Here is a 24518-nt window from a genome sequence, read left to right as displayed (position 1 = left end):
ATGATATCCAAAAACTTTTTTTTATTTTAACTCTTGCATTTTAAAACAACACAAACTTACTGTCTCTCGCAATCCTGGAGGCCTCACTCGCTCTGAGGGCTCTGGCAGAGGGTCCTCCCATCTCTTTCAGCTCCTGCTAGCTGCCCATGTTCTTGTCTCATGCCCAGATGACTCCAGCCTGTGCCTCTGTCTTCATGTGGCTGTCTCCTCTTCCTTGGTCTGTGGCCACATTTCCCTCTTATGAGGACATTAGTCTTATTGGATTTAGAACTCCCTTCTTTGTCCAGTACAACGTCATCTTGAGTTGATCACACCCTCAAAGACCCCATTTCCAGATGCCTTACACTCTCTTAGTAAAAGTTTAACATCTGGGAATCTGAGAATCTGGGAATTCTCACGCTATTCTTGCCACTTTTGTGGCGATCTGAAATTATGCCAAGAGAAAATAGTTTGAGCATAATCAAAAACTCCCCACCCGAAACCCTCTCAAGTGCCCCAGGTCATCGAGGCTGAAGTCAGAACCCAGGTCTGGACCCAGCCACCCCTCCCACCCTCTGGGCGCTCCTGTTCCTTCTCTGGCTGCACTGACCTTCTCTGGATTCCCTGCTTCTGGCCTTTGCACTGACCCACTTCAGCCAGGGACATCCTTCCCCGGAATAAGGTGTGGTTCTTAAGCTTCCTGCTCAAGGGTCACCTGTCCAGAGAGCCTGCTGACCACCGTATCTAGGACTCCCATTCCTGCCTCTCTCCATTTATCTGTCTCACTTTGTCATTCTTCGTCTCAGTCTCCTTAGTGGAAGTTTCTTACAAAATGTTGTCTGTCGAGCCTGCTCCCCTAGAACAGCAGCCGCGCAGGCGCAGAGGCCCTGTCTGCACTCCCTGTTTCCCCACGCAGGCCCGGGTGCAGCGCGCGCACATGGCCGGACACTGAACAGTCGGGGACTGGGCGCAGTAACCCCATCCTCTGCCCAAGCCTGGCGGCCCCGCCCCTCACTTAGTCACTACTGTGCAGGAGAAACCCAAGGGTCAGTGTTTCTCCATTCAGCTCAGGAACCTCAAGAGAAACGCAGGCTCTTTAAAAATCGAGAGCAACCAGTTTGGAATACTATTGTTGGCGGTGGCCTTCCCAACGGCCAGGGCCATCCTGGCGGTCAGCCATTGGCTCCCGGGGCTGGGGACAGCCTGCCAGCAGCCCAGTTCACAACGGCTTTGTGGCTTATGCCATATCCACGAGCGCTCAGCTTCCTCCCTGATGGGAGCGGTCACCCGGCTCGGCACACAGCGGGGCTCAGCCGGCGAAGCGCTGTATGTGCTGGACCCTTGGACCATGAGGGTCAGGACAAACCCGCGGTGATGGATCCGAAGCCCAGGTGCAGTGCGCCTACTGTCTGCGCACTGGGCCCCCAGCTTTCGGCCCCTTGGGGTCCCGCGACCAGAAAGAACCTTGTCGGGTGGTCGCGGGACTGGGGCCCGCGTGATACGTGCTGATGCTCATTCTCAAGTCCTTGGTCTCTCCAGACCGCAGGCCTGTATCTCAACAAAAAGTATTACATTCCCGCAGAGCAAGGAGTTACCCAAGTAAAACAGAATCGGGACACTGGGTACAGAGCCTTCGCGCCAGTTGGGGTCTCGGGGTAGAGAAGCGGGGGAAGGGCGGGGGTCCCGGGAGCGAGGGGAGAGGAGACATGGGCCACCGGCCCCTCGTGGCGTCTAACCAGAATTCGGTGTGGGGCAGTGGGGGTGAGGCAGTTGGGGAGGGAGGGGGGCTGTGCGCTGGGGGCGTGGCGAGGGGGCGGGTACGAGCGAGGTGTGTGTGGGGCCCTGGATCCGCAACTCGGGATTGGCCGGGTGCCGGCCCCCGCCCCTCTTCTCTCGGCCAATCGCCTTCCTCCCACTCGGGCCGCTGGGTTCCCGGTAGCCAACAGCAGTGGGGTAGCGTCTCCGCGTCGCAGCTTTCCCGGCCGCCGCACGCCGCTCGCCGCTCGCCGCTCCCGGACGCGCCCAGCCCTCCTCTCTCTTCGAGTCTCGGTCCAGGTGAGCACCTGTAGGACCGAGACTCGCCTCAACGCTAGGCGGAGGGATCTGGCTGGGTTCTCGGAAGGGGTCCCCGCCGCCCAACCCCGGGCCAGTGTTGCATCATCCGCATCTGCTCGCGGCGGAGCCGGGGCCGCTCCTGGGGCGTCCCAGACCCACTCCTAGCGCGAGTCCAGACTCTCCTGAAGCGGGGGTTTCTGCGCCCACGTGGCGTAGGGCCTCCGCTCTAGCTACCGAGACTGAGCAGGGGACGGCTGGGGGCGCGAGCCTGGGAGCGTGGGGCCGAGACCTGGGGAGGGAACTTTCGGAAGGTGCGCTCTAATGGCACATGCCATCATTGATTTTTTGCTGCTTTTTGGATGAAAAATGGTCGTTTCGCAAATTGCTCTTTAACGTCAATTCTATGAAGTGGGGGGTGTGTGTGTAAAATATTGATGTGGTTGCGCGCGCCGTACGAGCGCTGGCTGCCCGCGGGCGGGGGTAGCGTGGCGAGGGAGCGCAAGGCACGGAGGGCCCCGCCCGCGGCACAAACCAAGGGAATGGGGGAGGGTGCCATTCGACCCCATACTTTGAGCCCTAGGCGAGGTGGGTGGCTGAGCTGGACAGTAGGGAGGGGAAATGGAGGAGGAGGAGGGGCGGGAGCGCAAAACGTAGCCTCCCAGGGGTTACTTGGGGGTGTTTATCACACACGGTATCCCCAAATGCCCCTCCGATAGTCTGGGTGACCCGCGGTCTCCAGGTTCACTGGAGAGGCTCGATTTCCCGCCTGGAAAGTCTCACTGGGAAACAGGCGTTTACTACTTTCCGCGCCCTTGGCCCTGACTGGACCCCTGGACCGACTGGGGCGCGTGCGCAGGGTGCCGGGGGGGGGGGGGGGGTGCGGGTTCTATCGAGAGTCGTGACCCCAGGAGGGTCTTGCGGTGTGACGTGCGGCAGGAGCCGGCAGGGCGGCGCTAAGTGAGCCCGCCTGCCCCGGACGCACATGCGTCGGCGCGCTGGGCGCTTTTTCTGCGTGGAACTGAGCCCACCTGGAGCCTAGCCAGGCTGGGCGGGACCGAGTTCGCGGGTTCGGGACCCAGTCGCCCGGCGTGCGTCGCACCGAGTGCCTGTGGGTTCTGTAGAGACTGTCTGCTCCAGTCTGAGTTCCCATTAGCTCCTTACTTTTCCGGAGGTTGCTCGAGGCGAGGTAGGTCGCCACCTAGGAGGCGCGGGGCTGCCTGCGTCTGCGGGGTATTGTGGCAGCCTGGGGCTGCCGGCCTTTGGGCCTCTGATGGGGAGAGAGGTCTACGACAGGGGCGCTTCTGCGTGATGGAAGAACCGCCTCCCCCCGCCGGCGGGCGCCCCGAGGGGCTAAGGCAGTGTCCCGCTTACCGCACGGGCTTTTTGATAAGGAGCAAGAATGACGTAGGATATCCTTGCAGCGTTTCATGAGGGGACCTAAACCCCTGAAAAAATATTTGCTGATCCCAGGGTTTGAAGGAACCACTGCTCCAGGTAGGTTTCGGGCAGACGAGCTGGAAGGCTGATTTCTGCCCGGGAAAGCCGGGGGAGAATTTGAAAGGGCCTCGGGGATTTGAAATGGATGTGATTGCAAAGGGTTGGGGTCTCCGCCTCCTTAGGCTTCTGTCTGGGCATCTGGGGCGACCTGCTGGGCTCTGGTCTGCACCTGACCCCGCCCTGGGAGACAGGTAACCAGCTGGGGCTGCCTCTACTCTTGCTGATGGCAGCGGTACCCACAGGGCCTGCTCCGGAGGAGAGAGCCGGCCGGTCAGTTACCCTCCACGTGTACTTCCAAGTGTGGGACCCAGTTCTGCCTGGACTTCCCCACCTGTTCACAGCATAACTGCTTTCCTAAGCCTCCTGGGGAGCAGAGGCACAGGGCTGGGGGCTGGGGTCCCTCTAGCTCCCAGGAGGAGAGTGGGAGTGGGGCTGCACTCAGAGATCACCGGGAGCCACATCCCTACCTTGAGCTCCTCTCAGGGACCTTCCAAATCCACAGGGCTCCAGATAGGTTGGGGAAGGGGAACTTCAGATTTATGAAAAAGTTGGGAATAGAACAGAGTTCTCACAACCCAACCCCCCACCCCACCCCACACACAGGCACAGTTCCTCCTCTTATTACCATCTTAGGTTTTTTTTGCAACCAATGAACATTACTGTTGATTAAAGTTCGTGCTTACTCAGAGTTCCTTAGTTTCCCCTAGTACCCTTTTCTGTCCTGGGGTTCCCTTCTGGAGACCTCATTCCATTTAGTCTTCACTGCTCCTTATAGAGTTGGAGCCGTGATAAGTTTTCAGTCATCAGCCTGGTGAGTGATGGCTGTCCATTCCTGTTTCTTTCTTTCCTTTTTTTTTTTTTTTTGGTCATCTGTTTTAAGGTTCCATGAAATTTGAAAATTTGATAAAATACATGTAATATGTTGTTTATTTTAACCATTCATAACTGTACAATTTGGTAGCAATACTTTCGTTCACAGTGTTATGCAGCCATTACTATTATCTGTACCCCAAACTTTTTCATGGTAACTCTACCCATTAAACAGTGATTCCTTTCCCGAGCTCCTGGAAACCTCTGTTCTCACTGTCTCTGATTTTGTCTGTTCTGAGTGCCTCGTATATGTGGAGTCATGCAATGCTTCTTCTTTGTCTGATTTACTTGACTCAGCAGAATGTTTCCTTTTTTTAGGGTAAAAATATATTTATTACTATCTTCATCTTCCCCTAATTATTTCCATCATTCAGTGTAGTCTTTTTAACAACATTGTTGAGATATCTTTGATGTATAAAAGTTGTGTGTATATTTAAGGTATACAACTTGATGTTTTGATTTACATATACATTGTGAAAAGACACCACAATCAACCTATAAGATAAATAACATTCATTACCTCTACATAGCTGCTGTGTGTGTGTGTGTGTGTGTGTGTTCATATGTTGAGAATTAAAACTTCATTCCATTTTTGTGACCAAATACAATTCCACTGTGTGGATAAGATGCATTTTGTTATCTGTTCATCCACTGATGGACATTTGGTCTGTTTCCGTGTTTTTGCTGTTGTGAATAGTGCTGTTATGAATGCGGTGGACAGATACGTGTCTCCGTGTTTTGGGGTAGGTGTGTAGGAGCGGAATAGCTGGGGCACACAGTGGCTGTACGTTTAACCTTTTGGGAAAGTGCCCAGTTGTTTTGCACAGCGGCTGGTGCCTGCATAGTTATGCCCCTTCTTATCCAGCTTCTTGAGTGAGAGGAGCCCCACACCCAGAGGAGGCCGGGTGAGCAGGAGTCCCCAGATGAGAGCTGTAAAGCAGGCTCTTCTGCAGGAATCTGGAAACAGGCTGAACTGACAGCTTCTCCTCCCCTTCCCTTTGGCAGGTCCCACCATGCCTTCTGAGACACCCCCTGCAGACACCCTCTGCAGGTCTGCAGGGTGCCCCCACCTCTCAGGGACACACTTGGGGAGAGGGAGCCTGGAGAAGGAGCCTCTGGAGGACAAGGAAGCCAAGGAGCTGCTGTGGATCCGTCCCGACGCCCCAAGCAGGTGTTCCTGGCAACTAGGCAGGCCGGTCTCTGACTCCCCACATTGCCACGCTGCCTTGTGAGTCCTGCTAATGATCATAAGATGGTCCATCTGTTACCCTGTAGGGGAGGGTCTGTTTCCTGAAAGCCAGATGGTCATGTGGACCTGGGGTATGATCCCCCATCCCCCGCTCCATCCTTCGCAATCACTCTAGGTGGATGGTGAGTTGAGGTGGGAGGTATTTCATAGCTGAGTCCCCCAAGGCTCAGAGAGGCCAAGGCTTGTTTGTGCTGTAGCCCGGCACCTAGGTGGGGCTTCTCAGGTGATAAAGAATCCACTTGCAATGCTAAGGATGTCTCTGGGCTTCCCTGATGGCTCAGTGGTTAAAAAAAAAAAAAAAAAACACTGCCTGCCAATGCAGAAGACTCAGGTTCGACCCCTGGGTTAGGAAGATCCCCTGGAGGAGGAAATGGCAACCCACTCCAGTATTCTTGCCTGGGAATTCCATGAACAGAGGAGCCTGGCAGGCTACAGTCCATGGAGTTGCAAAGAGTCGGACATGGCTGAGTGGCTGAGTATGCACACACGATAGCCCAAGGTGGGTGCTCTCCCCCTGGCCCCCGGAGCAGATCCTCAATAAATAAAGGGATGAGCCCAAGTCACACACTCTGAGTGCCAGGAGGGAGTGAGGTTTCTAACCCAGATCCACCTGACCACACATTCCTGTAATTAGAACCATGTCTGCCTTCTCTACTTAACTCCAGGTCATGAAATAGTTTTCTATAGTGGGGTTTTTGTGGTTGGACTGAGACTGTTGGGTGAACAAACCATGAGTTTAAGCACTCTCAGGCATTCACTGTCGGCAGTGATCTCGGTTTGAAGAACTATGGTGGAAAATAGAGTTCATTGAAGAACTATGATGGAAAATAGAGTTCATTTACTGCACGCATCTTTATTAGGCACCTCCTATATCTGTGCCCTGTTCTAGGTGCAGGAGATAATCAGTGGGAAAGACAAAAAGGCAAAACTCCCTGACCTACCGTGAAACTCGGATCAAGTCCACTACATCTTAGGATTATCTTTATTTCCCTGGTGTAACCTCCCAACAGCAAAACAAAAGTATCATAAGAATGTACCTTTTAGGTGCTTGATTCTTATTCCTTATACACTACTATGCCCACACTGATGATTACTGACTTTAGATTCAGAACTGGGGATGTGCAGGGGGTGTGCTCCAAAGTGGGGTCAATGGACAGAAATGACATTTACAAACCCAGAAACTCCCAACATTAAACATGTCTCGATGCTGGGAGCTCAGGAGGCCAAGATGGCTGCTGGCCATACATCACGAGCCCTTGCTGCCAAAGCAAACCAGGGCAGGGGATGAAGGGCCCATGTGAGGCTGGGGTTGGGGGAGGCCCAGGTTCCTGACGGCTCCGTGAGCGTCTCACTCGGGCCTGGACACCGTTGTACCCAGGCTGTAACCTGGCATCACACCTGTGCTCCACACAGTGGCCTGACCCTCCTCTAGCGCCCTGGCAGGGTTGCTGTCCCCTGCAAACCGCTTGACACAGCTCAGGTTCACTGTTTATGAGGAGCTGGGCTCACCTACTGTGGGGCTCTAGACCTGGGTCCCTGGAGGAGACAGCCTGGGGGTCCTGGTGGGGAAAGCACAGGGCTGATGAGACTGTGATGTGGCCACTGGGTGGCGTGGCTGGGCAACTCGGGGAGACTTTGGAGGTGGTACCTGGATGGGCAGGAGATGCTAGCCGTGTGGGTATCTGGAGAAGGGGATTCCAGATGGTTCCCAGGTTGGGTGGACTTAGAGGAACAGAGCGGGAGCACCGGGCCGGGGGGAAGAGCTACAGAGGGAGAGGGGAGAGCAGGCCCCTCCCTGACGAGGGGTTTCAGGTTTGTTCCAGGGTGCCGTGGGCTCTACCGCAGGATGAAGTGTTAACAGTCTCCCCCCAGGCTCCTGCCCTGGTCACCTCAGGCCAACTTCTCCTGTGATTTTCTGGCCCCTAGGGCCCGGTACTGAGTCAGGAACCCTGAGTTCTCTGCTTGCCCATCAGCCCCTGCTGGGGGCAGGGGTTGGGGGTGGGGTTACAGGCAGGCCAGGCCTCCCGCTCCTTCTAGTCCGTCAGCCTCTGCTAGGGGTGGATGACTCAGCCACCCCTCCTGCCCTCCCCAGGTGTTTGTTTGGTTCTCCTGCCTTGGCTTTAACTAGTTAATGAGTCAACCCCAGGGTTGCCCCTAGGACTTGGTCTCCCTCCAAGGCTAGGGTCAGGAGCCCTTTGTCCCTGCCCAGGCTCTCTCCCCTCACCCCGATGCCTGCACCTCTATTGGCTGAGCCTGCTTCCGGGGCAGCCCAGGGCATCTGTTTTAGCTCCTCGCCACCTTGGAAGGTGCAAGGGTTCCAGCTGGGCCATGTCGCCGCCTGTCTGGGCTAGGGGTGGAAGGCAGCATTCCTGGGGACCTGACTCACCACCTTGGGGGCGGGCGAAGAATCCACATGGATAACGGGTTCCTGCCGTGGGGGCCGGGGAGCCTTCAGCTGTGGGAGCCGTGGTGCAGGAGAGATCCAGAGCGTAGGAAGCCTTTGTGTTTCTTGGAACTCGGCTCAGTTTTGCATATCTGGGCAAGAATATTTGGTGGCACCTCCTTGGCGTGGACGGGGCAAGAGTGTGGAACCTGAATCTGTCCTTGAGGGTGAAGGTGGAGGGTGCATTGTGGGGGCCACTTGGGAGATGCAGGTTCAAGGTGTGTACACAGCTGAGCAGCTGCTGGGCTGTCCCACACCCCCGGTCACCTATCACCAGCTTCTCAGCCGGAAGAACTGCTGTGGGGGGTGGTCACTCAACTTGAAGGCAGACCGTTGACCCAGGAGAAGCGAATCCGACTCTGAGCCTGGAGGCCAACCTGGGAGTCGTCTGACCCTGGCCCCAAGCACAGGGGTGACCAGCCTTTGTTCTTCGGCCTGCTAGTTGAGCTTCCCACCACCTGTGCCAGACACCCGAGTGACGCCTAGGTGGGCTCTGCAGTCACTGTCCCTGGCTGGTGCCCTCGGGTCCCCACCAGTTTTTCATCAGAGAGAAGGAAAGGAGATATTCCAGGAAGCAGGAGCTGTGAGAGGAGACAAATATCAAAAATCATAAAAGGACTGGGGCTTCCCTGGTGGTCCAGCGTGAGACCCCACACTCCCAGTACAGGGGCACAGGTTCCAGCCCTGGTTGAGGAACTAAGATCCTGCATACCATGTGGTGCAGCCAGAAAAATGAACAAACAGAACCCTGAAAAAGATAGACCAGGACACGCTGTTGTTTTGAAAAGTGAAAGTGTTAGTCACTCAGTCATGTCACTCTCTGCGACCCCTAGGACTGTAGCCTGCCAGGCTCTTCTGTCCATAGAATTCTCCAGGCAAGGATACTGGAGTGGGTTGCCATTCCCTTCTCCAGGGGATCTTCCTGACTCAGTGATCCAACCTGGGTCTCCCGCTTGGCAGACAGATTCTTTACAATCTGAGCCGCTGTTGTTTGAAGCCAGTGTTTATTAACTTTTTTATTTGGAAATAATTTAACACTCACAAGAAGTTGCAGAAATAGCACAGAGAGATCATGGGAACATTCACCCAGCTGCCCACTGGAACCATCTGTTACCACAGTGCATTTTCAAACCCTGGAGACGCTGGTGCAGCTGCTACTAAATCACATTAGTTTTCATGGGTTTTGAGGTGCACTTGCCCGTGTGTGTGTGTGTGTGTGTGTGTGTGTGTGTGTGTGTGCCTTTTACCAAGTATGTATTTGTATAATCACCATCCTGATGCTTGTGAAAGCCTATTCTTTGATGTATTTAAAAGAATGTGCTGGGCTGCCAAAGCTGGTTTTGTTTCTTTGAGTAATCACAGACTCCTCCTCTGTTTAAGGGTAAAATCTCCAAAAATCTTGCCGGATATCCTGAAGAAAATCGGGGATACCCCAATGGTGAGGATAAACAAGATCGGGAGGAACTTCGGCCTTAAGTGTGAGCTCTGTGAGTGCCAGCTTCCTCGCCCTGTTCGAGGCTTGTGGGCGGGGGGCGAGGGGGCCCCTCAGACCCTGGGCGGGTGTCCCTCCACATTGGGTAAGGTCAGAAGCATACACGACAGGGAGGGGTGCTAGGGGGTGACCAAGGCCGCTCCGGAGTCATCAGTGTCAGAGAGCCGAGACCTGAGTGTGGAGAGCAGCATGTCTAGGCAGACGTCGGGGGTGGGACCCGAGCGGGGACTGCAGGTGATGTAACCTGGCAGCTGCAGGAGGAGGAGGCCGGAGCCCAGGAACAGAGCGGGACCCTTCTGTCCTGGACCGTCCCAGGGAGGAGCAGACATGCCGTGGCTTGGACAGGCTGACGGGACAGTGGGGGCGACTATTGTGAGGAGGGTCTCAGCCATCAACCCGGCAGGAAGTGGCTCCCTTGGGATTTAGACAGACACTTGTGATTCATGAGACACAGTGGGAATTTGGGGGCTGTGTTTGCCTGGGCCCCATACACAAGGGGATCACCCTTGAGTCTCCTCCAAGTCCTGTGGGGAGGGGGCGTCTTTGCAGGAGGCTATCTCCAGGAACGCGGGAGGGTGAGGGGCTTTCTTCACCTCCACTCTTCTGGGCACGGAGCCCAGGTAGACGTCAGCCTTCACCCAGAGGAAGTGGCAGGTGCAGAGGTCCTGGTTGGGGGGAAAGGGGACCAGGCCCAGTGCTGGAGCAGAGAGCCGGAGAGTGTGGGAGTCTAGGGGCTTGGTGCCCCCTAGAGGGACTGAGGCCCTGTGGTCGATTCACCCCAGAGGCATCATCATTAGAGCTTTCCTGCCCCCATCCCTCCTCGGGCAGTGAAGAGTTTTCTCCCGAGCAGTGAGCTGAATGCACACCGGGTCGGGGGAGGGGTTTGCTGCTGGGGCTGTGCCATAGTGGGCTCCGTGCTCTCTCGTCAGATAAAAGAAGCCATTACTTAGTTCCCTGTAGGCATGGGCCTGCTGCTGCTGCTAAGTCGCTTCAGTCATGTCCGACTCTGTGCGACCCCATAGATGGCAGCCCACCAGGCTCCCCCGTCCCTGGGATTCTCCAGGCAAGAACACTGGAGTGGGTTGCCATTTCCTTCTCCAATGCATGAAAGTGAAAGTGAAGTTGCTCAGTCATGTCCAACTCTTCGAGACCCCATGAATTGCAGCCTACCAGGCTTCTCTGTCCATGGGATTTTCTAGGCAAGGGTACTGGCCTGCTGCACCTCAACTCGGCAAGAGCCCTTGAAACAGATTTTAGTGTGTCCATTTTACAGGTGGAAAAACTGAGGCTCAGGTTGGTTACGTTGCTTACCCATGGCTGATCAGCTGGAATCCCTGCCTTCATGCCAGCCTTTCCATGGGCTCATTAGAATTTTCTAACTAATTCAAGTGTGTGGCCGGCAAGAGTCCAGGGTGCAGGCCTCCTCAGCAGTCAGACACTTGAGAGCCCCTCGTTTACTGTCCCAGCAGGGCGTCTCTGAGTCCTGGGGGAGAAAACCTGTCTCTGGTTGTGGGATTTCAGAAGCCAGCACAGACCAGGATGAAATGTGATCTATGGGCACTCCAGGCTGGCCAGGGCCCTACCAATCACATTTGGAGCCACATCGCCCCCTTTTACTGACACGGCGTAGTTTTAAGAGGTGGGAGGGAGTGCCCCTATGGAAAGACAAGCAGAGGCTTGGGCATAGCAAGGGCGGTCCTGTCTGTAGGATGGGGAGGATGGCCGAGAGCCCTGCTGGGCCAAGAGGCCCAGGAGATTGGGGTGTGGAGGGTCTGCCGGTTGTGGTCTGGCCGTGTGATGGGGGGGCTGTTACTTTAGGATATGAGGTCATTTGGCAGGGCCACTGGGCCTGATTTAAGCCTGGGGCTCCAGTCACCACCCCCAGCATTCCTGGAGCTCCAGTCACCCCCCCGCCACCCCCCGCACATGCCCAGCATGTCTCTTTGGGCCTGTGCTGCCCCATGGGGCTGGCTCTGCTCCGTCCATCCACTGGGGACCCCTTGGCTCCTCTGTCTCATTCACCTGGAGTCGCCGCATGGTCCGCGGCGGGTAGGATGGACAGGTGAGAGAAGCCACAGTGGGCAAGCACCTACATCCAGGTCAGGTGTGGGAGGCACAGTGGAAGGTACTGATTTTCAGAACCCCTGAAGCCTGCCTGCAGCTGCATTCTGGGCCTATCGGGTGATGGGAAAGGGATGGCAGGCATCAGTTAGGGCTCAGGGCCTCTTCCTCTCCTGACGCGTCTCTGGCTCCCAGTGGCCAAGTGCGAGTTCTTCAACGCGGGCGGGAGTGTGAAAGACCGTATCAGCCTGCGGATGATTGAGGACGCCGAGCGTGAGGGGACCCTAAAGCCTGGGGACACAATCATTGAGCCGACATCGGGGAACACAGGTGGGCGCTGCTCCTCTGGGCCCGCGGTGGGGGTGGGAGCGGCAGTGCCCCACCCCAGCTGCATTCAGGGTCACTCTCCCCTCTGGTGCAGCAGCCCCTGGGTCCACAGTGAGCCCCATAAATGTCTGCTGCTGTTGGTTTTGGAAATATTTACGTGCTCATTTGGCTGTGCCGGGTCTTAACTTGTGACATGTGGGATCTAGTTTCCTGACCGAGAGTCAAACCCAGGCACCCTGCATTAGGAGCTTGGAGTCTTAGCCACTGTTATTATCACCTCCCTGGCTCCCAGTAAGAGCTGGAGGAATTGGGGTTCATGACTTGTACCCCATTTTCTCCTCTCATTTGAGGGCAGAAGGGGGTGATGGAGGGCCTTTTTCCAGTGCCCTCTCCCCTGGGCGTTTGGGGCTGGCAGTGGGGCCTGGAGGGTGTCATGGCCCCTCTCACCCCACATCCTGTCCCCAGGGATCGGGCTGGCCCTGGCCGCTGCCGTGAAGGGCTATCGCTGCATCATCGTGATGCCGGAGAAGATGAGCACGGAGAAGGTAGGCAGGTGCGCGGGGGATGGGGCGGCTCCCGGGCCTCTGTCCCCGTGCTGCAGGCCTGGCGGGGAGGTGAAGGCTGCCATGTGCCTCTGCAGGTGGATGTCCTGCGGGCCCTGGGGGCTGAGATCGTGAGGACCCCCACCAATGCCAGATTTGACTCCCCCGAGTCGCACGTAGGGGTGGCCTGGAGGCTAAGGAATGAGATCCCCAATTCTCACATCCTGGACCAGGTGAGGTTGGGGCCGAGGGGTGAGCATGCTCCCAGAGGTTTGGACCGAGTGGGGCCTTCCCTGGGGGATCTCTGTTGGGGGCTTGCAGGTGGTGTCGCCTCTGCCAGAGGAGGGGCGGGGTGCAGAGTGACCAACGCGCTGGCGTGCAGTTGCTGCCCTCTTCCGGCCCAGTGTGTGGCCGATGGGGTCGGCGAGCCTTTGGCTCTGCTGCCTGTGTGCCCGCTTCAGGGGCTCAGCTCAGCACACTGGGTTGGAATGCCCCTTGCAGAGGACCCTGGGAGCTCTCTAAGACATAAAATGCATGCAGACCTTTTAACTGGATGCTCTTCTTTGTCATTCATTCCACGTCTGGGTTAATTCAGAAATCTCATCTTCTGGAGAGCTGGTTTTGATGCTTGGTGTCTGTTGAGCCACAGGATCCCCTCTGGCTTGCACTGAGTCATTTGCCTGGCACCCTGTGGCTGCTGCCAGTTCTGTGCGTTGACCTCATCATGGCTCCTTTGCTCTTTCCTGGCAGTACCGCAACGCCAGCAACCCCCTAGCTCACTATGACATCACGGCCGAGGAGATCCTGCAGCAGTGCGATGGTGGGTACCTCTAACTCTGCTGTCCATCTTGACTGGGAGTGTACACTTACCTGCTCCTTGGTAAACTCCTATTCATCCTTCAAAACCCAGTTCAAATATCCCTTCTCTGTGAAATGCTGTCCTGAATATTTCCCAGGAGCAGTTTCCACCCTCCATTCTGCCCTCTTGGACTCTGCCCATGCCTTGCCTGCAACACCCAACTTATCATATCTGTTTACCTAGTAGTCTTTTCCTCCAAACCTATAGGCGCTCCTGAGTGCAGGGAACAAGCGTGTCCCAGGCTAGTGCTGGGCTCACAGTGGGGACTTCACATTGCTGAACGGCACTGACCCCAAACACCAGTGTGGGCACTGAATTCAGCGTTCAGGTTTTCTCGTGTGCAGACCTGGGGTGGTGGCTTGCAGCTTAGCTTCTTGGAAGCTCTCTGCACTTTTGGTGCCAAGGCCCATGGGGGTTGCAGTGTTCTCTAAGGGCTGATTCCTGAGAGAGTCCTGGGAGCAGCTGCCTTTGGCTTCCTGTTTGGAGCCTGGTGTTGGCTTAAGTGCCCTCATTCTGTGCCCAGGAGCCAGGCAGCATGGTCCAGGCATTTGCTCACCCAGGTTTTACATTTGAGAATCCTCTCACTTGGCAAAAACAGTGCATCTGCCTCAGCGCGGGTGCCTGCACTGACTTGCCTGCTGGGTGCCTGAGGAGGCCACCAGGTGCCGAGAGAGCCTAGACAGTGTCAGAGCTGAGCTGAGTGGTTAATTCTAGTTTCTTTGGTAATTCAGTTCACTTACCCACATCATCTGAAACCAGACAGCCCCCTGTGCCCCACCTCCTGCAGGAAGGTCCCCTGTTCACGGATTCACAACTCTCGTGGGGGTTATGGTGACTGGCTGCCATTTAGATTACACAGGGCTTCCTGGGTCCCCGTTACGGTGAATGCTTCTTCCAGGTGGAGGATGTGATGAAAAGTTTCAGCATGAGAGCAGCTCTGCTTTTGCCCTTTGGATGACCTGCCTTCGTCGTGTACAAGAGCATTCTTGATTCCTGTGAAGAGTTGGGGGGACACGGCCGCTCCTTCCTGGGGATGTCCTCCCTGACACACTTCTCCACCCCCAGGGAGGCTGGACATGCTGGTGGCGTCGGCGGGCACGGGTGGGACCATCACAGGCGTGGCCAGGAAGCTGAAGGAGAAGTGCCCTGGGTGCAAGGTGAGGGACTGCGAGGGGCATGGGCACCACCCCACCCTGCCCTGCCCGGAGATGGGGGCCTGGACGCAGGTATGTTTCCCACCTGTGGCCTGAACTGCAGCCGGAGGCTTAGCGATCAGTCTGCTTGGCCTTGGGCACCCAGAGTGGCCTCTGCTTTAGAGCTGAAAGTTCTAGCTCCCGACACTTCTGCCCCGATAGCCTTGTATCTTGTAGGGTGTATGTACCTGTCCCTGCTAGGTAATAAAGGACAGTAGTGCATGACCCAGGTGCCCAGATGGACTGGGGTGGGAGAGTCCAGTTGGGGGGCCTCCCAGGGTCGTCTCAGAGCTGTGAGCGCTCAGGCTCAGGTCCTGGGCTCTGAGATCAGGGAGGGGCACTTGGGCCTGGGGAGGGGCTCAGAAAGACCCCACTGGTGGTGCCTGCACATCCTCTCTCACTGCCTGTTTCTCTGATGTCCAGGAGAGGTCATCCCAGCACCGCCCCTCGCCCCAGGCTCCCACCGTCCATTGGCATCTCTCCAGGGCTGTCCCAGGTGCCCTGCATGGGAGGAGCTTCCCAGAAATCCACTTCCTCCAGCCTCGCACTGCCTCCACCCCGAGTGCCCCGAGCTGGACATTTAACGTGTGATCTCCCAGCGCCTGGGCCTGGCCTTCTGAGTTTTGAGTCTTGAGGCCTGGGAGCGGGGCTGCACCCTGATGCCAGCCAGGCACGTCCAGTCTCACCTAAGGACGCCCACTCTGCAGATTGTTGGCGTGGATCCCGAAGGCTCTATCCTCGCAGAGCCTGAGGAGCTGAACCAGACGGAGCAGACAGCCTACGAGGTGGAAGGGATTGGCTATGACTTCATCCCCACGGTGCTGGACCGCACGGTAGGCAGGGCAGCAGTGACAGGGCCAGCCTCAGCCTTGTCTGGCTGGGCACGGGTGGCCGGCCTAGTGGGAGCAGAGAAATGAGTTCCGCGCTGTGTAGATGGCGATAGATGAGGTGCCGTCCCAGGGATCCTCATGTGGTGACTCGCGGTACTGTGATAAGTGAGCTCCTGCCATAGACACAGAGGCCACGGGTGGGGGTGTGGCGCGTCCTGTCTGTGCACAAACCTCCCTGCAGAGCAAGGGAGCTGGGCGGCTGGGGCAGGTGAGCAGGCCAAGGATGGAGAGGTGAGGAGCACAGAGGAGGCTGCTTTTAAGGACCGTAAAGGAAGCTTTAGGCAGAGAGACCCAGGCTACAGTGTGGCCATGCCGCGGGGCTGGCAGGCGGTTTAGGCGCCATGGACACACTGTGCTGGACCCTTGGGCAGGGGGAGGGGGAATGATCTAGGTCTGCAGAGTGAGTGTTGGATCCCAGACAGAGGCTGGGCTGCATCCCCGGAGGTCACAGCCACCTGGACCACCGTCATCTGCAATATTGCAAACTGGGCTGTGGGCCCTACACCCACCACCCCCCCGCACCTGACTGCCGAGTACTGGGTGCTGCCCGGGCTGACCGCTGCCCTTGGCTTCCCGCAGGTGGTGGACAAGTGGTTCAAGAGCAACGACGAGGAGGCCTTTGCTTTCGCCCGCATGCTGATCGCTCAAGAGGGGCTGCTGTGTGGTGAGTGGACGCCACGCTCTGCCCTGCCAGCTTCCGTCCAGCGGGTGAGGGACACCCTCGCTCTGGCCACCCGGCCACCTGCCCCCAGGGTTCTGAGTTCCATGGGAGGCTTTGGTGGTGCAGTGCTGAGCAGATGGCAGACGGAGCAGGGTGTGGATGGACAGTGAAAAGTGGGGTCCCCCAGCACCCCACACCCAGCTCATCCACCAAGGATCTCTCCAGAGCAGGTGTGGGCATGCCCACACTTGGGTGCACATGCAGCTGCCCCCGCCACGTGTCTGACCCCTCCCGCCCTCTCGGCAGGTGGCAGCTCTGGCAGTGCCATGTCCGTGGCCGTGAAGGCCGCCCAGGAGCTGCAGGAAGGCCAGCGTTGTGTGGTGATCCTGCCGGACTCGGTGCGGAACTACATGTGAGGCCTCCGTCCTCCCCCGGCCTCCAGTGCCTGCGCTGCCTCTGGTCCCCGCCGTTCCCCCAGATCCTATAGCAGGGGCCAGGGAGCCTGGGGTCTGCGGCCCCGCTCTGTGTCCCTGGAGTTCATGTGTTCTCAGCTGGCTTGTCCCCGGCTTGGGTCTCCCAGATGCCTTTGGAAGTCTGTGCAGGTTCATCGTGGCAGCACTTGGGGGCCTGGCGGGACTCCCCAGGGAAGGGACCCCATGTGCCCCCTCACTCCCTCGAGCTCTCAGGGCCTCCTATTCAGCCATGGAGGATGAGGACAAGGATGTGGCCTCCCTGAGAGCAGCTTCCCACCCCCGCCCGCTGGATCCTTTGCTCACTCACAGTCTGGCCCTGACCTGGGGGGACCCAGGCTGGGGTCTGTGGCCCCTGAGACCCCTTCGAGTCCAGTGTTTCCGAGTGTCTGTGCACCTGGAGCTTGCTGGCTCCTCTAGGCTCATGGCCCTGCCTGGGTTCACTGGCCGAAAGAGCCAAGGTTGGAGTGTGGGCGGGAGGTCACAGGGGGCTGATGCCCTCCTCCATGGATGCATGTACCGTCTGGTGTCCTCCCTGACCCAAGAGTGACGGGTTACACACCTCGAGTGAGCTCAGCTTCCCTGGGGGGTGGAGCATTCCGTAACTGGGACTCCAGCTGGGTGTGAGTCACCTCCAGGTGTCCACTGCCAAGTTGCCCTGAGCCTGGCCACCCACCCTCGCTACATAGTGCATGAGAAAGGCCATCTCCCCATGTGCTTGGCTGGCCTGCTGTGTGGGTACCCATGTGTGCCTATGTGTGCGTGAGAGAGAGATGGCTGGAGTGAGTGAGTGATTGTGTCCTCAGGCACAGACATCTGGGGGGGGTCTCTCTGCCCCCACTTTGTTGGCCCTCATCTGCCTTTTGGGGCAGGTCCCTGGCAGCCCCTGAAGCCTGGCCTGGTATCCTCTGACCCCTGGTGGGATAGGCTTCCCCTGCCAGAAGCCCTGAGGGGCTGTGATGACATGAGATTCAGGACAGAACTGTTCCTGACCGGGGTCTTGGACCCTTTGATCAGTAGAAATGGATCCGAGGCCAGACAGGAAGTTCAGGCAGGGCTTTCCTGGGACTTGTGCTGCAGCGGTGGGAGCAAAAACAAATATTAATAACAGGTTCCCTGGCTTGCTCCCTGAGTGTGGGGAGTGGCGAGCTGGGTCCTTACATGGGGTGGGTCCAGGGGTCGGGCCGGAGGGTGGCCTGGGTGGCCTGCCCACCTCTGGGTGGTGGTGTGTGCAGGGGGCGTGAGCAAGACCCTGCCTTTGCTCCTGACACCTCGGAAGTGGCAGTCGGGTTTTGGGTCTTTTAGCATCTTGTCCACAGTTTATCCCATCCACACATGCACATAGTTACTTCTAGTCCCTTCTCGTTTCCTTGTATCTGTTGGAGGAGATGTTTGTCCAGGAGCAGGCATTGCAGCGAAGGGTCCCAGGTCCCAGGGTCCCAGCCTGTCACAGAACCTTCTGTGCTCTGGGTGTATTCAGTTCTGGTTGGCCAGATACCCACACCGACCACCATTCCCTAGGAGGTCTTTCTGGCATCCAGACTTCAGATCTCTTCGTGGAGCCTCCAGCCAGCCCCTTGGGGTCTCTGCTAGACTGTGGGGTCTGGGCCTTCTCCAAGGCCCTCTGCCCTCTTTGGGGGCAGGGGTGGTGTTGAGACCCTCCGCCCAGCCCTGTGGCTTCTAATGCTATAGGTCCAAGTTCCTGAGCGACAAGTGGATGCTGCAGAAGGGCTTCATGAAGGAGGAGGAGATCTCGGTGAAGAAGCCATGGTGAGGACACCTCTGGGCAGAGGCCACATGTGCGGGGCTCAGGACTCAAGTGCCTGGTCCCCAGCGGCACATGTGTGGTCCCTCACCTGGCTGGACGGCCCCCGTGGGCTCCCTGTTCTCACTCGCCTCTCGGTTCACAGACTCCCTGGCCTGCCCTCTTTCCTCAGGTGGTGGCACCTCCAGGTTCAGGAGCTAAGCCTCTCGGCCCCACTGACCGTGCTGCCCACCGTCACCTGTGAGCACACCATCGAGATCCTCCGGGAGAAGGGCTTCGACCAGGCACCCGTGGTGGACGAGTCGGGGTCAGTCTCAGCCTCCGTCCAGCGCTCTGCCCTGTGTGCCCCTCTGCTCCATGCCTGCACTGCTGGGCAGGGTGGCCCAGCCGACCCCACAGCTGGCCGGCTGGCCTCGGTCACTCTTCATCCAGATGCTCAGAGTGTTGGACAGCTGGTCCCTGAGCCCTGGCCAGGGTGGGGGTTGGTCATATTAACCCTTCCCACCCCCCTGCACGCAGTGTGTGCACAGGAGCATGTACCTGCCTGGAAGACCATGGCAGACGTGCAGTGGTGACGGCCCCCCATCAGGACCACCAGTTCTAGCACCCAAAGGCCCACATCCCAGGACCCTGGCCAGTTGGTGACCCTTGACGCCTGTCAGAATGGAGATGCCCAAAGGATTCACCCACTGGTTTGCTCTCTGCCCACACCGGGAAGTCAGCTCCAAGGGTGGGATGTCGGGTCACTGCTGTGCCACACAGAGACCCCGGGCAGTGTTAGTGTGTTGGCTGCTCAGTCACGTCCAACTCTTCGCATCCCCGTGGACTGCAGCCCGCCAGGCTTCTCTGTCCATGGGATTCTCCAGGCAAGAACACTGGAGTGGGTTGTCATTTCCTTCTCCAGGGGATCTTCCCGACCCAAGGATCGAACCCGGGTCTCCCACATTGCAGGCGGATTCTTTACCATCTGAGCCACCAGGGCAGATAGTGGTTGATTCCAAGAGGAGTCTGGGTTTGGCCCTGAGGGCGGCTGTGCTGAATTCTGCCATATGGTAGGGGAGGCACCAGCGCTGACCGCTGCCCTGTGTCCACTTCCCCAGGGTGATCCTAGGGATGGTGACCCTGGGGAACATGCTCTCGTCCCTGCTCGCAGGGAAGGTTCAGCCATCGGACCAGGTTTGCAAAGTCATCTACAAGCAGTTCAAACAGGTATGTGCCCCACGTGACCCAAGCAGGCAGTGCTGAGACCAGCTCTGTTCTGGAAGGCAGAGCGGGAAGTCCCTCTCTCTAGGGTGCCAGGTCCCTGATGCTCAGCTCATCAGATCCATAAATCAGAGGCTTGCCCTGGCTTCACAAAATGAGAAGCCCCGGGTGGGGAGAGGCCAGCATTGGCGAGGTCTCACCCACATCCACACCTGAAGGCTTCCTTTGCCCCTCCGCTCCCGGCCCGCTGGTGTGCACCCTGTCCTGCAGACGGTGCACGCTCCCCAGGCTCATGTGTGCACACAGCCCCACCGTGTGTGCCCTCCCCGGGCTCGTGTGCACACGCAGCCCAATGTGTATGCCCTTGTCTGGCTGCTCTGACACAGTAGAGTGTTTCAAGGTCCCTCCGAGGTGTGCACGCACACCGTCCACCCTTCCGTGCCTGCATCCAGTTCCATTGTGTCTCTGGCCTTTGCTGTTGATTCTTCGGTGTTTGTATGGCCCTCCCCTCCCTCGGGGAAGAGCCGAGCCTCTAAGTCCCCTCCTTTAGTGTCCCAGGCTGGCCTGCAGCCACACCCTTCCTCCAGTGGGTAGCCGAGTCCGGTCCCTTGGGCTCGAGTGCCACCCAGATCCTCGGGGGTCTCAGTACCTTGCCACTGAGGTGCGGGGTGGGTGCAGGCAGACTCAGGAGGTCCTTCACTGTGGCCCCACGCATCCCTATCCCTGTCCAGATAGTGTCCCAAGAAGAATGCAGCACTGTGGAATCCTGGGCGGGTCCCATCTCCTGGGCACACCTTCCCTGCCCAGGGCTGCCCCTTCTCACCGCCACCACCTCGGCGGGCTGGCTGCCGTCACTGAGCAGCATGAAGTGGTCCCCGGGGAGCTCTGGCTCCCCTGATGACTCGGTTCTGCCAGAGGGGAGGAGGAATCCTGACCTCCATGGTCTGACTACGGCCAGCGTCTGACCTCACGAAGACAAGCATTGGGGAAGTTGCTCCTGCAGCCCAGGAGGGCTGTGTTGTGTACCCCTCAGCATGCACGTGCACCCACAAGCAGGTGGGCACGACCCTCCTCACACAGCTGAAGGCACTGCTGATGTATTTCCTCCCACCCTGGAGCTTGCATCTTCTCCCAGGGAACCTGCCTCCATTACTGGAGTCAAACTAGAAATCGTATCCAGTGGGGTTTCCCGGGGGCTCACTGCTTTGGAGATCACCTTGGGGGTTGAAAAATGGACCCTAAGTGTGCCTCCTTCTTTCTCTTGGAAGCTCTCACCATGTGTCTGTCTAGCAGGTGGAACAGAGGGCCCCATGCTCCCTTCCCCTCCCTGTGCCCTGCAGCCCTACGTCTTGTCCTGATGTGGGATTCGTTCCAATGGATGGTGAATACTGCATTGGTCATAACTGAAGCCCCTGGTTCACTGAGGGTCCAGTCGTTGAGTTCTGCAGTTATGTTGTTCAGCTGCTCAGTCATGTCTGACTCTTTGTGACTATATGGACTACAGCACGCCAGGCTTCCCTGTCCATCACCAACTCCCGGAGCTTGCTCAAACTCATGTCCATTGATACCATCCAGCCATCTCATCCTGTCATCCCATTCTCCTCCTGCCTTGGGAAAGACTCTTGGGAAAGGGTCTTTTCTGATGAGTCAGTTCTTCATATCAGGTGGCCAAAGTATTAGAGCTTCAGTTTCAGCATCAGTCCCTCCAATGAATATTCAGGCTTGATTTTCTCTAGGATTGACTGGTTTGGTCTGGATTGATGGGTTTGATCTCCTTATTGTCAAGAGTATCCTCCAGCACCACAGTCCGAAAGCATCAATTCTTCCAGCTCATCCAGGTGTTCTTTTACGAGCATCGAGTCCCGTTCAGTCTCTCGGGTCAGCAGGAGGCTCCAGAAGAAGCCCCGTGGGGACGCCAGGCTCTCTGCCGCTCCTTTCCTTAGACTCTGGCTGGCGAGCGCTGACCACGGCTTCTCTTCCAGATCCGCCTGACGGACCCGCTGGGCAAGCTCTCGCACATCCTGGAGTTGGACCATTTCGCCCTGGTGGTCCATGAGCAGATCCAGTGTAAGCTGGGTCCCATGGGGCTGGGGGAGAGGGCAGGAGCAGGAGCTCTGTGAGGTGCTGGCTGCCGAGCCCCCGACCCCTGATCTTTCCTGCCCTGAGCTCCAGGGCATCTGGGAGCCAGAGGTACTGACCCCGGCCTTGGATGCAGATCCCGAAGCGACCCCGCTGTGGGCCAGGCCTGGGTGCTGGCTACCAGTGAGCTAGGGTGCTTTATAACCCAGGCCTCCTCGCTGCATCTCCAGAGGCCGGTGGTGTCCTTCAGGTCCTAGGCTACAATAAGGTTGTAGAAATCCCAAGAATTGGTGGTGGGCTCCAAGGCCCCCACCCGCTTTCCCACTGAGGGTTGGTCCAGGAGCCTGGGCGCCAACTCTAACCCCTCTCCCGTCCTTGGCTCCACAGCGCGGGACCTGGCCTTGTCGGGAGAGGTGGGGGGGCCGGCAGGTATGTACGCCCCGCCCACCCCTGGAGCTCGGAAGTGGCGGTGTGGTCAGTATCGCAGCCTCCGAGTGCAGGGAGGGCGTCTAGCCCTGGCCCTGAGCCCGGCTGGGAGGGTCCTCCCTGTGCTGACCGTATTCTCACGTTTGAACACCCGCACACCTTGACTGGGGATCCAGTTTCAGGGTCTGTGAGTAGCTTCCGTGGACACAGCCCTACCTGGAAGCACTGCCACAGATGCTTTTGTGCTGTGTTGGCAGAGCTGAGTGGTCGCAACAGACATCCAGCAGCCCTTTACAGAAAGTTGAAAGACCTGGTGTTGGACGGTGTCCCCAGGGGGCCTGGAGGCCCCTCCGACTGTCCTCCCCTGAGGGCGCAGTGCTCCTCTAAAGCTGCCCCTTTGCCTAAAGCCCCCGGTCTTTTCTGGGTCCCTGTGCTTTTTCTGAGGTGCTCCAAGCTGGTACCTCCGTGCCTCCCCACCCCCACCCTGTTGACCTCTGCCCTCAAGGTTGTCAGGGACAGACAGAGGCGGGAGCTGGTGGAATGGGATGCACCCTGGTCATTTCCCACCCACTGCTCAGCTCTGCCCCACCCTCTGTGGGCTTCTCCACAGCTGTCAGTCAGCATTCTCCCGAGAAAGAGAACCAGCAGGACATGTGCATGTAGAAATTCCCTGTAAGGCATCAGCCTACAGGCTGGCATGTCCCAGGAAGACCTGCAGGGCGAGTGGACAGACCTGAGACCCCAATATCCAATGTTCCCATATTCAAAGGCAGGACTCTTTCCTCTTGCTCGTGGAGGGTCAGCTCTTCTGTTCTACTTGGGGCCTTCAACTGATTGGACAAGGCCCACCCACACTGGGCAGGGCAATCTGCTTTACTAGGTCCATCCAGTCAAGAGTTTTTCACATCCAAAGACACCCAGAATGACGTTCGACCCAGTGTAGGGGCACTCCATGGCCCACTTGGGTTGAAATGTTGAATTAACCATCTCAGCCACCCTTTCTACCCTTGGACTGCAGGGCAGGAGGCCCAAGTTCATTCTAAGCCGGAGAGAAAGGCATGGGTTTGAGCACAAAATTGTAAGCCAGACATGCGAGCTGGTGGTGGTGGTGGGTGTGAGTGGGATTGGGATTTCAGGCCAAGACTCAGACCTTGGGCACCAGTTGCTCCCAATGAATTTGACTCTCAGGCATCCCCCCATGGGTGTGGCTCAGAGGGGTCAGGCCCTGCTCTCTGCAGCCTCACCTGTGTGGATACTCTTGAGAGAAGAGGGCACTTGTGGTCAGACACAGGTGCCCATGGACATGGGGCAGCCTCAGGGCTGGCCCACCTGCCCGTGCCTGGGGATGGGCTCAGTGGCCTCAGCTCTGCTCTGGGCAGAGGCCCCTCTGAACCTTTGGCCTTGTCCCTCCTCAGACCGCTGCCGTGGGGAGTCCAGTAAGAGGCAGATGGTGTTCGGGGTCGTCACTGCCATCGACTTGCTGAACTTCGTGGCCGCCCATGAGCGGAACCAGAGGACAAAGCCAGAAAGTGCTTTGAAGCTCGGAGGCGCGGGGGCTGAGGCCCAACTCTGACTCCTCAGCGCAAGCCTGCTTGGTGGTTCTCTTTTGCTTTTGTAAATACCAAGCAAACGGGTGATTTTTAGCCCCCTGGTGCTGGGTGTCACTCTGTCCAGACCAGTAGCAAGACTGCTTATAGCTTAGTCCATGGCTGGCAGAGATCTTATAGTTTCCTCATCTTTAACACTTGTCTCCCTAAATGAATCTATTTATGGTTTATTCCATTAGATGTGTTTTTCTTTAACTTTCTTTTAAAATGTTTCAGCAAGCAAATCTATCAAAAGAGAACCCAGCCAGGCAGATAGACCCCCGAATGACCAAGGTAGGGAGACCGAAGGTGGAGGTGAGAGGGCCTCGCCAAGGAGTGCAGAACGGAGAGCAGCAGAATGGGGCCCAGAAGTGTGGGTTGGGGCAACAGTCCACTTGGAGCTGGGTCAGTTGGAGTGGCTGGAGTGCTTGGGGTTTTTTAACTGAGGTGAAATTCCCTTAACCTAAAATGATTGATTTTTAGATGTGTAATTCAGTAGTGTTTATCAGAGATTGTCCAGCCACCACCTCTGTCAAATTCCAAAACCTTTCATCCGCCTCTCAAACTGCCCCTCCCGTTTCCCCACTTCGCCTGGCAGTTACCACTCTGATTTCTGTCCATGGATTTACCTGTTCTGGATATTTCATATAAAGAGAATCACACAGTCTATGACCTCTCATGTCTGGCTTATTTTATTTTACATTATGTTTGGGGTTCATTCACACTGTAGCGTGAATCAGCACTTCATTCCTTTTTGTGCATCGGTCACTCAGCTGTGTCCGACTGTTTGCGACCCCAGGGACTGTAACCCGCCAGCCTCCTCTGTGCACGGGATTCTCCAGGCAAGAATACTGGGATGGGTTGCCATTTC

General features: G+C 57.4%; 1 protein-coding gene across 15 annotated transcripts; it reads left to right on the top strand.

The window, feature by feature from the left end:
• Nucleotides 1-1937: 1937 nt before the first annotated feature.
• CBS (cystathionine beta-synthase) lies at nt 1938-24314 on the top strand. 15 transcript variants are annotated; one of them, XM_042237546.2, is made up of 18 exons: nt 3091-3220; nt 3456-3528; nt 5407-5629; nt 9474-9580; nt 11842-11976; nt 12439-12518; nt 12614-12748; nt 13266-13335; nt 14440-14531; nt 15275-15400; nt 16037-16121; nt 16425-16530; nt 18281-18358; nt 18526-18660; nt 19454-19562; nt 21539-21623; nt 22023-22064; nt 23477-24314. In XM_042237546.2, the coding sequence occupies exons 2-18, from the start codon at nt 3462-3464 to the stop codon at nt 23632-23634; spliced, it is 1833 nt and encodes a 610-aa protein (XP_042093480.1). In that variant the 5' UTR covers nt 3091-3220; nt 3456-3461; the 3' UTR covers nt 23635-24314. The 15 variants fall into 15 exon arrangements, with proteins under 15 accessions (XP_027816667.2, XP_060261952.1, XP_027816679.2 ...); XM_027960866.3 differs by lacking the exons at nt 3091-3220; nt 3456-3528 and adding an exon at nt 1938-2034; XM_060405969.1 differs by lacking the exons at nt 3091-3220; nt 22023-22064 and adding an exon at nt 1938-2619.
• Nucleotides 24315-24518: the final 204 nt, after the last annotated feature.

The sequence above is a fragment of the Ovis aries genome, chromosome 1 (genome assembly GCF_016772045.2).
Source record: "Ovis aries strain OAR_USU_Benz2616 breed Rambouillet chromosome 1, ARS-UI_Ramb_v3.0, whole genome shotgun sequence".
NCBI lineage: Eukaryota > Metazoa > Chordata > Mammalia > Artiodactyla > Bovidae > Ovis > Ovis aries.
The sequence above is the reverse complement of the archived record's forward strand: the minus strand, read 5'-3'. Positions and strand labels throughout refer to the sequence as shown.

Excerpts from the sequence above, each read along its gene's own strand:
- CBS (XM_060405953.1), top strand. The coding sequence starts at position 3,462 with ATGAGGGGACCTAAACCCCTGAAAAAATATTTGCTGATCCCAGGGTTT. Across the intron at positions 13,336-14,439 it reads GATCCTGCAGCAGTGCGATG|GGAGGCTGGACATGCTGGTG; the intron begins GTGGGTACCTCT and ends CTCCACCCCCAG. Across the intron at positions 16,122-16,424 it reads TCAAGAGGGGCTGCTGTGTG|GTGGCAGCTCTGGCAGTGCC; the intron begins GTGAGTGGACGC and ends CCCTCTCGGCAG.